This window comes from Anomaloglossus baeobatrachus, chromosome 12, assembly GCF_048569485.1.
Source record: "Anomaloglossus baeobatrachus isolate aAnoBae1 chromosome 12, aAnoBae1.hap1, whole genome shotgun sequence".
NCBI lineage: Eukaryota > Metazoa > Chordata > Amphibia > Anura > Aromobatidae > Anomaloglossus > Anomaloglossus baeobatrachus.
The window spans coordinates 14205956-14220020 of NC_134364.1; the positions used below are offsets into that span (position 1 = coordinate 14205956).

At 43.2% G+C, this 14065-nt stretch overlaps 1 protein-coding gene across 1 annotated transcript; it reads right to left on the reverse strand.

Annotated features, from left to right (window-relative positions):
• Positions 1-648: 648 nt before the first annotated feature.
• Positions 649-8115, reverse strand: LOC142258488 (alpha-1-antiproteinase-like). The gene is made up of 5 exons (XM_075331107.1): positions 8047-8115; positions 5965-6641; positions 5400-5664; positions 4211-4358; positions 649-838 (listed from the first exon to the last, which is right to left on the reverse strand). Exons 2-5 carry the CDS (start codon positions 6635-6637, stop codon positions 650-652), a joined length of 1275 nt encoding a protein of 424 aa, XP_075187222.1. The 5' UTR covers positions 6638-6641; positions 8047-8115; the 3' UTR covers position 649.
• Between the last annotated feature and the right edge of the window lie 5950 nt (positions 8116-14065).

Consider the following 14065-nt stretch of genomic DNA (forward strand, 5'->3'; position numbering starts at 1 on the left):
CGTGGGCTGGAGGTTCCCCACCCCTGGTTTACCTGGTGAAAATAAACAAATGAGATGGGAATATATTTGGTTTTTATTAAGTTGTCTAATAATTCTGCACAGTAATAGTCACCTGCACAAACAGAATCCTCCTAAGAAGCCAAATCTAAAAAAGACCGCACTCCAACTGCCAAAAATATTAAGCTTTGATATTTATGAGTCTTTTGGGTTGATTGAGAACATAGTTGTTGATCAATAAAAAAAATCCTCTCAAATACAACTTGCCTAATAATTCTGCACACGGTGTATACTGTATATATGTGTGTGTGTACATACATATTTATTATTTTATTAACTTTCCTCCACACTAAAATTACAACATCAAAAGGAAAAGTCGTAGAATATGGAGATCACAGAATGGAGACGTCCCTGATCTGGCAAAAAAGGTTTTCATAACCTTTGGATTTCTTCAGTCTGGAGTCAGAAATCCCGGCACTTGCCGCCTCGGCTGCTGTCAATCTGGTTATTAAAGGGGTTGTCCAGGGATAACAGTCTGCAGTGACTCTCCTTGTAACTCCACACAGCCTCATAATATGATTGAATATGGCAGAAAAATAAATGACAGCTCTGATGAAATGTAACATTTTATTGAAGGAAAGTTTGTGAAGAATCATTTCTGGGGGTTGATGACTCTTGCGAAGAACAGAATACTGTTGGTTTTCTTGTCATATATAGATAATGTGAAAGGACGGTTAAAACTAATATCTGGATGAGTGGAGGTTGGGATCATCTCCATCACTGTAGTGCCGGCCGCCTCCGTCCCCTTCTCATCCACACTGAGAACAGCTTTATGGACAGCCTGCGGAGGGGGAGAACAAGACGCCTCTTAAAATCCTTACTATAGTTGGTATGAAAAGCATTCAGACCCCTTTAAATTTTTCACTCTCTATTTCATTGCAGCCATTTAGTAAATTCAAAAAACTTCATTTTTTTTTCTCAGTAATGTGCACTCTGCCCCCATCCCCCAACTTGACAGAAAAAAACCCAGAAATGTAGAAATTTTTGCAAATTTATTAAACAAGAAAAACTGAAATATCCCATAATCATAAGTATTCAGCCCCTTTGCTCAGTATTGAGTACAGGCACCCTCCCTTTTGAGCTAGTACAGCCATGAAACGTCTTGAGATTCTGGATTTGGGGACCCTCGACCATTCTTCCTTGCAGATCCTCTCCAGTTCCGTCAGGTTAGATGGTTGACGCCATTTTCAGGTCTCTCCAGAGATGCTCAATTGGGTTTAGGTCAGGGCTCTGGCTGGGCCGGTCAAGAATGGTCACAGAGTTGTTCTGAAGCCGCTCCTTTATTATTTTAGCTGTGTGCTTAGGGTCATTGTCTTGTTGGAAGGTGAACCTTCGACCAAGTCTGAGGTCCAGAGCACTCTGGAGGAGGTTTTCTTCCAGGATATCTCTGTACTTGGCCGCATTCATCTTTCCTTCAATTGCCACCAGTCGTCCTGTCCCTGCCCCCATAGCATGATACTGCCACCCCCATGTCTCACTGTGGGGATTGTTTTGGGCAGGTGATGAGCAGTGCCTGGTTTTCTCCACACATACCGCTTAGAATTATCACCAAAAAGTTCTATCTTCGTCTCATCAGACCAGAGAATCTTATTTCTCATAGTCTGGGAGTCCTTCATGTGTTTTTTTGCAAACTCTATATGGGCTTTCATATGTCTTGCACTGAGGAGAGGCTTCCGTCGGGCCATCCTGCTATAAAGGCCCGACTGATGGATGCTGCAGTGATGGTTGACTTTGTGGAACTTTCTCCCATCTCCCTACTGCATCTGTGGCGCCCCTGAGGCTTCCGTCGCCACAGAGATATTGCACCTCAGCCAGAGGTGTGATGTCCTATCCTAGGTAAGGACAAAGGTATATACCGGTTCACAGGCAAATTCACATGAACACCCATTGTTAGGCACATACAGGGACCAGAGATAGTGGCAGCTACCCCTGTGCTGTAGTCAGGGGGCCGTAAGACCCATCTCTCCTCCCATGGGGTGGGGGCCTAGCAACAGGAAAAGTGGGAGGAGCCAACTAGAAAGTGAGGGTAGAAACAGGAAGTTCAAGGGCAGAGTAGTCTGTCAGTAGGAGAGAGGAGTGAGGAGTCTGCGTGAGGCAGAGGAGGAGAGTGGTAGTAGGTTGAGACAGTGAAGAGAGAGAAGTTTCCTGGTGGAGATCCTGGGCCCCAGCTAGGCCCAGGTGACACCACAGACAGAGAAGAGAGGATCCCAGGGCCACGGAAGGGCATATTTGCTCGTGGCCTGCTCCACAGGAAGATCGGGTGGAGGGGTCTGGCTGCATTCGGGGACGGTTCCCAGACAGAGCGAAGAAAGACATTTCCTCAAAGTAATAACGAAGGCCCCGGGTGGTTGCAAGCGCCCAGGGCCACAACCTGCTGTAGATCCCCTGGGAAGAGGCAAGATTCCAGTCAGGCAAGCCCCCTTGACCAGATTCTATGGGAGAGGCCAAGACAAGTTCTTCTATCAAAGTCAAGGCTGTGAAGCCAGCCAAGGAAAGAGACCTAAAAGTGGTGCACCGGTATTAACCCTAAGAATTACCTGGGATCGGTGGAGGCACCGGATGGTGGATTCCAGCACTCCAACGGCAACCAGTCTGCTGCAGCCCTGGCAACAGTGAGTAAAAGACCTTGAACTGCAACCTCCGGTGTCACTTCCTTTATTTTGCCCTGCACTGCGTCATTCACAAAACACCATAGACTCTTACGAGCACCAACGGTTGTCCCGGGGTACCGCTCCACCTGTGGGGAGCAGAACCACCATAGCTGCCATTACATCAGCCCCGGAGACCCCATCCAGCAGCGGCAGCTCCATAGCCGCAATCCACAGGTGGTGTCACGAATATATTTCCATAAACTTTATTATTAATCATCACCATCCATACCGCCACTTTAATTGACTCCACCAGGGTCACGGAGTCGGGCCCCGCCACCGCTGACTACCCTGGACTAGTCCGGCCCGACACCGAGTCACCTAAGGCCCTGGGGTGGGCGAGTCACATCTCTGGAGCTCAGCCACAGTGATCTTGAGGTTATTCTTTACCTCTCACCAAGGCTCTTCTCCCACAATTGCTCAGTTTGGCTGGACGGCTGGGTCTAGGTAGAGTTTTGGTGGTCCCAAACTTCTTCCATTAAAGGGTTATGGAGGCCACCGTGCTCTTAGGAATCTTGAGTACTGCATAAATTCTTTTGTAACCTTGGCTAGATCTGTGCCTTGCCACAATTCTGTCTCTGAGCTCCTAGAGCACTTCCTTTGACCTCATGATCCTCATTTGGTGTGACATGCAGTGTGAGCTGTGAGGTCTTATATAGACAGGTGTGCGCCTTTCCAAATCACGTCCTATCAGTGTAATTACACACAGCCGGACTCCAATGAAGGAGGAGAACCATCTAAAGGAGGATCACAAGGAAATGGACAGCATGGGACTTACATATGAGTGTCTGAGCAAAGGGGCTGAATACTTATGACCATGTGATATCTCAGTTTTTCTTGTTTAATACATTTGCAAAAATTTCTACATTTCTGTTTTCTTCTGTCAAGATGGGGGATGGAAACTAAATTGGGAGAGAAAAGGCGCAATAGGGTCTTACCCGATTTACTGGGTAAAAAGTATAAAGAAGCGGTGCACTCACCTGATCGGGTTGTGCCAGTCACAACTCCTTTAGTGGCATAAGCGAGTGCCTAAGTGGTCCAGCAGCAGCCCTGTTGTACAAGTGGAACATCAACTTCGGAACTGGAGGAAAACAGGTTTAGCGCCGCGCTTGAAGACCACAGACATCAGTGTTGAACAAACAATTCTTTTATTTCATTTCATTCCTACGCGTTTCGGAGACCACAACTGCCTCCTTCTTTTCCCTGAAGAAGGAGGCAGTTGTGGTCTCCGAAACGCATAGGAATGAAATGAAATAAAAGAATTGTTTGTTCAACACTGATGTCCGTGGTCTTCAAGCGCGGCGCTAAACCTGATTTTCCTCCAGTTCCGAAGTTGATGTTCCAAGATGGGGGATGGGGCGCAGAGTGCACATTAATGAGAATTTACCAAATGGCTGCAGTGAAACAAAGAGTGAAAAATTTAAAGGGGTCTGAATACTTTCCGTACCCACTGTATATAGAATGGAAATAAATCGGAGATAGATGGATCGATCGATGGATCTTACCTTAGCAATCTTTGCATTGGTTTCTTCAGTAATTCCAGATAGATCAGCCTTGTCTGAGAAGACGTCTACTATGCCCATCTTGCTTAATGTTTCCTTAATGTTGATAGTGCTGGAGATCTCGAATTTTGGGAGGAATAGGTCCACCACTCTATGTAAAATAAAGAGGAGCAGAATCATATATATATATATATATATATATATATATATATACTTTGTTATCTTGTCCTGAAAAAATGTACTTGCCAAGAAAAGGATTGTGTTTCTACATCCTGACACACGGTGATCCCTTCATGACTATTGTAGTGCCCCCAAATTACTCCAAGATGGAAAAATAGACTAATGCGGGCGTCACACGATACGATCTATCGTGCGATCACATGAGCGATCGTACCCCCCCCCCGTCGTTTGTGCGTCACAGGCAAACCGCTGCCTGTGTCGCACAAAGTCGTTAAACCTCCGTCACACGAACTTACCTGCTGAGGGGCGTCGCTGTGGGCGGCGAACATCCACTTCCTGAAGGGGGTGGGTTGTTTGGCGTCACTGCGACGTCACACAGCGGACGCCCAATAGAAGAGGAGAGGCGGAGATGAGCGGGATGTAAACATCCCGCCCACCTCCTTCCTTCCGCATTGCCGGCGGGAGCCGCGGGACGTAGGTAAGCTGTGTTCATCGTTCCCGCGGTGTCACATGGAGCGATGTGTGCTGCCCCGGGTACGATGAACTACCTGCGCAAATAAGATTAAGCGATTTTTTTAAAAATGAGCGACGTGTGCACGATACACGATTTACAACCGATTAAGAGTCGCTCTTAGGTGTCACACGAGACGAAGTCGTGAACGATGCCGGATGTGCGTCACGAAAACCGTGACCCCCACAACATATCACACAATAGATCGTCTCGTGTGACGTCCGCATAAGGGTGATGATTATGAGAGATGAATATATAAGAGTGACCAAAGCAGAAAGAATAGAGAGAAAGAGGAGAGAGGGAAGAGGCTGTATACACAGTTATAGTGGGTGGCCGGGTGACTAAAGAGCGTCCTCCTTAGCCTCCATAATGGCCGCCTATGGATACAACTTCCTTTTTAGTTATGGCAAGAAAAACAGCTTAGTGTGCGATAGACAGAGACATAGATAAACACTATAGATAGATATCAGATAAAAGTCAGGTGGCCATATATTTCTTTACCGTCTCCTCATCGACTTCTTCCACTTTTGAATTGTTTCGCTATTATAATTCTGTTCTATTTCGCGTAACTTTCCCTTCTTCGGCAGGATGAATAAGGCGTTGGCATCTCCTTTATAGGGTATGGAGATCACGGTGGCCTCATCACTAAAAACCACGTCATACCATCCCATTCTATTCATGAACGGCACCTTCACAGTTGTGCTCTCACTGACGTGAAAGTCTCCTTCTTTCGTCCGGTCTACAGTAAATGGTTTTTCCCATTTACCTATGAAGAAATAGAAATAAAAATGGTTGTATCACTGAGATAATAGTGGCTGAGCTGTGATATTATATGACAGGTGTTATTTACACTCAAAAAATGTGAAGTAGGAGAAAACTTTACCCAAAACTTTACGCAACTGCAAGTGAGACATCCCATTGATAGCAGAGGACGGTTTACTAGAGAAGGGTTTGGTATTAATATTTCCATCTTAGATAATCATGGGCGCTACTGAGCATGGATGGGGGGGTGAAGACAGAATTTATATGACTATGTGTGGTGGACTATGTGTTATAATGTAATTACCTCTGAAATAAATGTAGTTGATCAGGACCAAAATGGCATCCTGGTCTACGCTGTCCAGCAGATCTGTGATCTTGCCATGGGTGTTCTTTTCTACGTAACTGTTAATCTGATTTTTCGCTTCTTCACTGTTCCTGAAGTCAGTTGAAAATGCCTCGGAGTTGTAGAGTTTCTTCGCCTTATCTAAGAACGTCTGGAGAATCTTATATTCTCTGGATATGAAGAGCGCATTCCCACCACTGAGTTGCAGCTCCCTGTCCACATCATTCAGGAGAACCTGAAGTTGGTGAACGCCTTCATGCATGTCTTGTTCTGAAATCTCCGAAATATTGAAACCGATTCCTTCAATGATTTGTGAGCGGGTGTGATCCTTAGCACCAAGAGACAGCAGAGCAAATGCAGTCGAAATACTGACCGGTGAGAAGACAATGTTCTCTGAAGGATGATCTAGAGCCACCTGCCGATACAGGTCAAAGGAGAATTTTGAAGTGAATGGAGCTATCTTGTGGCAGGGCATGGACTCGTTATGGTGTTCATGGTGCTCCTTGCATTGGGTTTCCGCTTTCATGGTATGGCCATCATGGTGGTCATTGTTATGTTTAGGATCGCCTTCATGGTGATCAGCAAAAGCCAATGTGAGAAGTAGAGCCACTCCCAAAAACAGAAAGAACCTCATTGTTCTGAAAGAAAAAGAACATTTCACTCCTAGTCAGATTATGCTGAAGACAATAAAAATACGTCCTCTCTATACCTCCCACTATTACCTGCCATTAATCACTTAGTAATAGGATGTACTTTTATATTATATTTGTGTTTTTTGTTGGCTCTCAGAATACTTTGAGCCTAATTCATCATTTGCATTTTTTCATATTTACTTTTTATGTCTTGTGATATTTCTTGACTTTTTCAAAATGGTGCAGGCTGTTAATGGCAATGAAAAAAATGTTTACATTTTTGGCTTTAAACCTTTTCCCAATTTTCTGATAAAATATTACAAAATTTTGTCAAGAAGTTATGACGTACATGACCTCACTAGAGGGGGGGGGGGTGTTGGAGTATACTTGCGTAATAAAAGTTATGGCACTGTTTAAAAAAAACTAAAACATATTGAAAAGCCCAAACTGCGCCCACAATAATGAGCAAAAGAAAAACAGTCAAACACGTACATAAAAGACTTTAAAAAAGTTGCAAATTAGAAAAAGAATAAGGTGCAAATGAAATGCAGACAAAAGATGACAAAAAGTAAATAGCAATATTGACTATTGGAGACCCTTTGTTCTTTGAGAAGTCATCTAAGAAGTACGGAACATTGTAGGTGGTTTGTCAGCAATAAAACATAATTAAGACAAAACAATCACTGATCTCGAGGAGACCAGCCAGAGAAAACACTGCCAGCAGCCAGCGAGGGCGCTCAAGACAGTGAAATCCTAGGTACATTGCCCCCTGGGAAATGTGCAAATCAAAAAAGTCCATGGAGCCTCTGTTAGGAGTCTCAACACAGAAACCAGCCAGATATCCCTCCGGGAAGGACCCAGCCAAGGGGTGGCTCTTTTTAGGAGACCACCATAATCACCATATTAAGTGGCCCTTTTGGTCAAATATCCAACAAAACAATCACTGATCTCGGGGAGACCAGTAGTTATGGTGGTCTCCTTAAAAGAGCCACCCCTTGGCTGGGTCCTTCCCGGAGGGATATCTGGCTGGTTTCTGTGTTGAGACTCCTAACAGAGGCTCCATGGACTTTTTTGATTTGAAAAAAACATAATTATACACATGAGAGGTAACTAATTGGTGCAGGAGACACTCTACTGTCCAGTCGTGGATGCTAAAATGTATAACAATATAGGATTAGAAAGTTGTGACTCCTTTCATCCAGAACCAGTGTCACACCCGTGCTCAGATTGAAGTCATATCTGTCAGCACTAACGTAGGGTAGGAAGATCATGGGGACATCAGAAAACCATTGGACTCATTGACTCTTATTATAGAGGAAGCAAATTGAAGAAAAAATATGAAAAATTCCACAAATTCGACAATGTCGTAAATGTGAAAAACATCCATTATACACAACATCTCGGTACTCACGGTGTTTCCAGCTCCTCCAGACCTTGCAGGTGTCTCCAGGATCACAGATGACTTTATATAGGACAATGGCTCCATATTCTTGTAAAACCTTCGTCCTCTAATCATTAACTACATAATCTGTGCCCTGCCGGATCGTCTTTGCCAAAGTCAATTAAAATTATTTGGTTTTGAGTTATCTCAGTGTTCGGCACACTCTATTCCCCTTGTCCACACGATGCAGACACACAGTCAAAATTGCAATATTAGTTTTCTCAGTTATTTAAAAAGAAAAAAGTTCCAAAAATTTGGTTATTTTCTTTGCCATAGATTTGTCAGATGGTCAATATTTAAAGGGGAAAATTGGACATAGTTTCACACAAAACCTCAGAAATGGTCTGGACAAATTTATCAACACCTTTTCCAAATTGTGGGTAAACAACTTTGGTTCAAGAATGTGACGCACGTTCAACCTCAGCTGTGACTAGTATTAGCTGTGGGCAATAAGAAAATCACACCTGAAACCAGATAAAAAAGGGAGAAGTTGACTCAATCTTCGCATTGTGTGTCAGACTAAGCATGGAGAACAGAAAGAAGAGACGAAAACTATCTGGGGACCAAAATTGTTGAAAGATATCAACAATCTCAAGGTTACAAGTTTATTTCCAGAGATTTTGATGTTCCTTTGTCCATGATGCGCGACAAAATCAATAAGTTAACAACCCATGGCACTGTAGCTAATCTCCGTGCATGTGGACAGCAAAGAAAAATTGATGATATGTTGCAGTTCAGGATAGTCCGGATGGAGGATAAGCCCCAATCAAGTTCCAAAGAAATTCAACCTGTCCTGCAGCTGAGGGGGCATCAGTGTCAGCGAGAATTATCCGTCCATACCTGAATGAAATAAAGCACTATGGAGGAGACCCAGGAGGACCCCACTGCTGACACAGATACGTAAAAAAGCCAAAATATACGTAGGTAACCAGAATCCTTCTGGGAAAGCGTCTCGTTGACAGATGAGACCAAGATAGAGGTTTATGGAAAGCACATCATTCTACTGTTTATCAAAAACAGAATGAGGCCTATAAAGAAAAGAGCGCAGCATCTACAGTCACACATGGTGGAGGTCAGAGATGTTTGGGGTTATTTTGCTGCCTCTGGCACTGGAGGCCCTGTCTGTGTGCAAGACATCATGAAATCTGAAGATTATCAAAGGATTCTGGGTGGCAATGTAGAGCCCAGTGTCAGAAAACTGGAGATGCATCGAAGGTCAGGGGTCTCCAGCAGGACTATGACCCCAAACACTTCAAGAATCTCCAGAAATGGATGGAAACAAAGCACCGGAGAGTTCTGAAGAGGCCGCAATAAGTCTGGAGCTAAATCCCATTGACACCTGTGAAGAGATCTGAAAATTGCTGTTGGGAGAGAAGAGAAGAAGAAGAGAAGAGAAGACGCCTTCAGATATGAGAGACCTGGAGACGTTTATAAAGAAGAGTCCGAGATTCCAGGTGAGAGGAGGAAGAAGCTGTGGATGTGTCCTGTATAGGAGACGACTGATGGAAGGGATTTATTCCAAAAAGTGTAGATCCAAATATTAAGTTGAGGGAGGCAACAATTTTGTCCCCTCAATTTTTCGAGTTTTGTGTGAAATTATCTCTAATTTGCCTTTTTCTGTTTTTTGTTTGTTTTTTTGTTGTTTTGTTTTAATACAAGAAAATAAACACGTGTATAACAAAATGTTTGACATTGTGAAAATTTTCTGGAGAAATACGTCTTTCTCTGGAATATTTTCAAGGGTGCCGCTGCCAACATTTTCGGCCATGACTGTCCATATTCAGGACGATTTGTTCTCTTCACCGCTCCTGAGTTCTCTATGCCAAATTGGGGACAAAAATAAGATACAAAATGTACTGCACAGTTGTATCAGTCTTTCCAATTTACGCCGTAGATTTGGCTGGACGTCGCGCTCATTGTTCCGTCTTCTGTGTTATTGTGCTCTCGTTCCTTAGTCACTTACTTGGGAGAAAAAAGATTTCGAAAGAAGCTGACAACAAAATAATAAATAACATTTCCCACATCGCTCCTTTACATCTGCACAATTTTTGAAACATGATTTTTTTTTTAGATAAGTTAGAAGGATTCAAAGTTCATCAGCAATTTCTAATTTTTCCAACAAAATTTACAAAACCATTTTAGGGACCACATCACATTTGAAATGACTTTGAGAGGCCAAGGTGACAGAAAATACCAAAAAGTGACCCCATTCTAAAAACTGCACCCCTCAAACTGCTCAAAACCACATTCAAGAAGATTATTACCCCTTTAGGTGCTTCACATGAATTAAAGCAATGTGGAAGGAAAAAAAGAAATGTTTCCTTTTTCCTACAAAAATGTTACTTTACCCCAAATTTGGCATTTTTACAAAGGTAACAGGAGAGAATAGAGTGTACAGTTTGTTGTGCAATTTCTCCTGAGTATGCTGATAACTCATATGTGGTGGAAAACTACTGTTTGGGCACTGGGAAGGGAAGGAGCGCCATTTGACTTTTCGAATGCAAAATTGTCTATAATAGATAGTGAACACCATGTTGCATTTGCAGACCCCCTGATGTACTTAAATAGTGGAAACCCCCCACAAGTCACCCCATTTTGGAAACTAGACCCCTCAAGGAATTTATCTAGAGGTGTGGTGAGCACCTTGAACCCCCAAGGGTTTCACAGAATTTTATCACGTTGAGCTGTGAAAATGAAAAATTACATTTTTTCTACAAATATATTGCTTTAACCCCAAATTTTTAATTTTCTCAAGGGTAACCGGAGATAGTGGACCATACACATTGTTGTCCAATTTTTCCTCAGTACAGGGATGTCCCATGTATTATGGAAAACTACTTTTTTATGGCAGGAGTCACAAGTTAAGGAGCACTATTTGAATTTTGGAATGCAGGATTGGTTGTGGACACCATGTCGTGATTGAAGATCCCCTCACGGGGCATAACAGCAGAGACCCCCACAAGTGAAGCCATTCTGGAAATTACACCTCTCAAGAAATTGATCTTGAGGTGTAATGAGCAATTTTAACCATTAGGTGATTCACAGAGATGTATAACATTAGGTTGTGAAAATAAAAACTTACCATTTTTCTGCTAAAATGTTACTTTGACCCCAAAGTTTTAATTTTCAAAAAGGGTAATAGGAATAAATGGACCATAAAATTTATTACACGATTTCTCCTGAGTTCGCCAATACCCCATATGTAGTTGAAAACTACATGGCTTTTTGCAAACTGCAAATTACTTATGGCTTCTTGCTTTCAAGAAGACCAGATTTGTGGAGTATACGTCTCATAGTCATCCCGCTGTGATCTCTGTGGCTCCTCCGGTGACCATGGTCCTCTCGGCTCTTCTCTCATAAGTGCTCTCCTTCTTGAGATGTCAGTCTCGGTGGACAGCCATGTCTTGTAGGTTTGCAGTTGTGCCATACTCCTTCCAGTTTTGGATGATGGATTGTACAGTTCCCCATGAGATGTGCAGAGCTTGAGCTACTTTTTATAACCTAACCCTGCTTTACTCCTCTCCTCTTTATCCCTGACCTGTCCGGTGTGTTCCTTGGTTTTCTTGATGTTGTTTAATCCCTGATGTTCTCCTACAAACCTCTGAGGCCTTCACAGAACAACTGTGAACAAATTACACACAAGTGGAGGCAATGTCCTAATCATGTGACTTCTGGAGGCGACTGGTCACTCAGGATTTTACTTAGGGGATTAGACTACAGGGGGCTGAATACAAATGCATCTCACAATTTTCAGATTTATATTTTTTAAATATTTAATTACTATGTGCAACTTTCTTTGGTTTGGGCATATATAGATGCTCTATGGCAATTTTGATATAATCCCTGCTAACTCCTCTGCAGATCTAGATCTAGTAGTTCTCTGAATGCTGAGCCATCTATAACCCCTCCCACACCACTGATCGGCCATTTTCTGTGTATGCTGTGCATAAGCAGAAAGCTGTCAATCTCCCATATCTTTTTTATTTTTCTATGCACATAGCCATATGAGGGCTTGTTTTATTGCCTGCTGAGCAGTGGATTTTATTGGCATTATTTTCGGGTACCTACAACATTTCTTGGCTGATTAGGTGACTGAAAGATTGACTAAAAATGACAATTTTGGTTTTGATTTGATTTTTCACCTTATGATTCCGCTATGGGTTAAACATCTTTACATTTTTATAGAATGGACATATATATATATATATATATATATATATCTTTTAACTGGTGAAAAGGAGGTGATGAGAAATGTTATGTTTTTAGTTGTTTGTTATTCTCTTATTTTGTTTTTCTCCTATAACTTCTGTTTTGTTCTTCGTCAAATGATCGGATTCATCAATATTTACTGATAGACATGATGAGCGGTTGTAATATGTGAAAGATTTTGGGTACTCTCTGTGGAGACACGGGGATCAGTGGGTGCTCTCGTCCTCTGGCCCAGCCGCCTTTAGAAAGACAGCGTGGCCCAGGGTTCATCCCAACTGAACGCACGACCTCCTTAACTGTGGGCGGAACACTACTCAGACAACACAGGGTGAGGGAACCACAATAATTAGACTTTATTGGATTCCCAAAATATTAATGGCACATAACACATAACCAGCAAAACACACAAATGTAACAGGCAACAGAGTCTCACCCTTCCGCTGGCTCACCGGGGATTTAGAATGTCCATGCCTCAGATGTTCCAGGGCTAATTACTCCAATCCAGCAGCACCCCGCTTTCGGCGGGCACCCACCGTGACTGGAATAACGCCAGATTTAGGAAGCTGGCTGAGGTCTGCAAAGTCTGTACCAGGTGACCGATTTGTCCCAACCTGGGTTTCCTCCTTAAGTAGTCTCTGGTATGATGATATAATCCTGGCAGCCGGAGTCGAAATCCCTAGGCTGTGAATATGGTCTCCAATCGGAACCGAAGTCCCTAGATTGAAGCCACAAGGTATCCTAATCCTCTAGCCAGCTTCTAAGAGCTTAGACTGGATCGTGCACATCCATCAACAACCTCTGGTGACTTAAAGAAATCCCTTTTATAGCCACAGCCTTCCACTTGGATACACTGCGTCCTCATCGGATTGGTTGGACAAGATTGCTTCTCATTGCTTCTTCATTGGATGAATATCAAGCTGCATGGATAATGTTCATTTAAATGATGTGGGTAGGAAGACTGAGGTTATCTACATGGAGTCTGCAAGTCACAGACTAGACAATGGCTACTAAGGTAATTACATTAGCAATACACAACTACATTACAATGATTACTGGAAGGGTCTGGAGAAACAATAGCTAAGCAAACATGAGTTAATACACAAAAGAACAATACATCTGGCTGAATGTTAAGAAACTTTAACTCATGAGAGTCCATGTCGTCACATTCCTCCCCCTTCTTAATATTAGCCAGACATGATAGGCTTCCGATCATCCTTCTCCTCTTGACGGCATTGTCCTTTTTAATGGTGAGGTCAGCAACAGAGGCTTGCATCTATACACCTCCCCCTGATTACCCCCCCAAGTTGAGCAGCCATATTGCGGACAAGCACTAAGGCGGGGTCCATGAGTTGGGCTTGCATACATTTCTTACTATCAATCTTCCCCCAGTCAATAGCCACAGTGTGGTTAGGCTTACTCACGGTTCTTGGCTCAGAAGTGGATGCTGGAGACTGGGAATGTGAATTATCCTTGGAAAAGATGTTAGAAAGATCCACATCAGGGTCCTGCTTGGCTTGGAAGTGGGTGATGGCTGCTTCAAACTGACTGGATAGTCATTGTCCTAGGTCATACTCCAAAATAACTGGTGTGAGCAGGTAATTCACAAGCCCCACTTCCACTCCCCTCTGAACCCGACTTCAATTTTCTCCTGGTTAGTCCCCGAAATAACAGAAGTGGTTAGACCATGCATGAGCCCCACATCAACTTCATCCTAGTTAGTCCCCGAAACAACAGGTGTGGGGAGGCTGTCCATAAACTCCATATGGACCTCTTCCTGGTC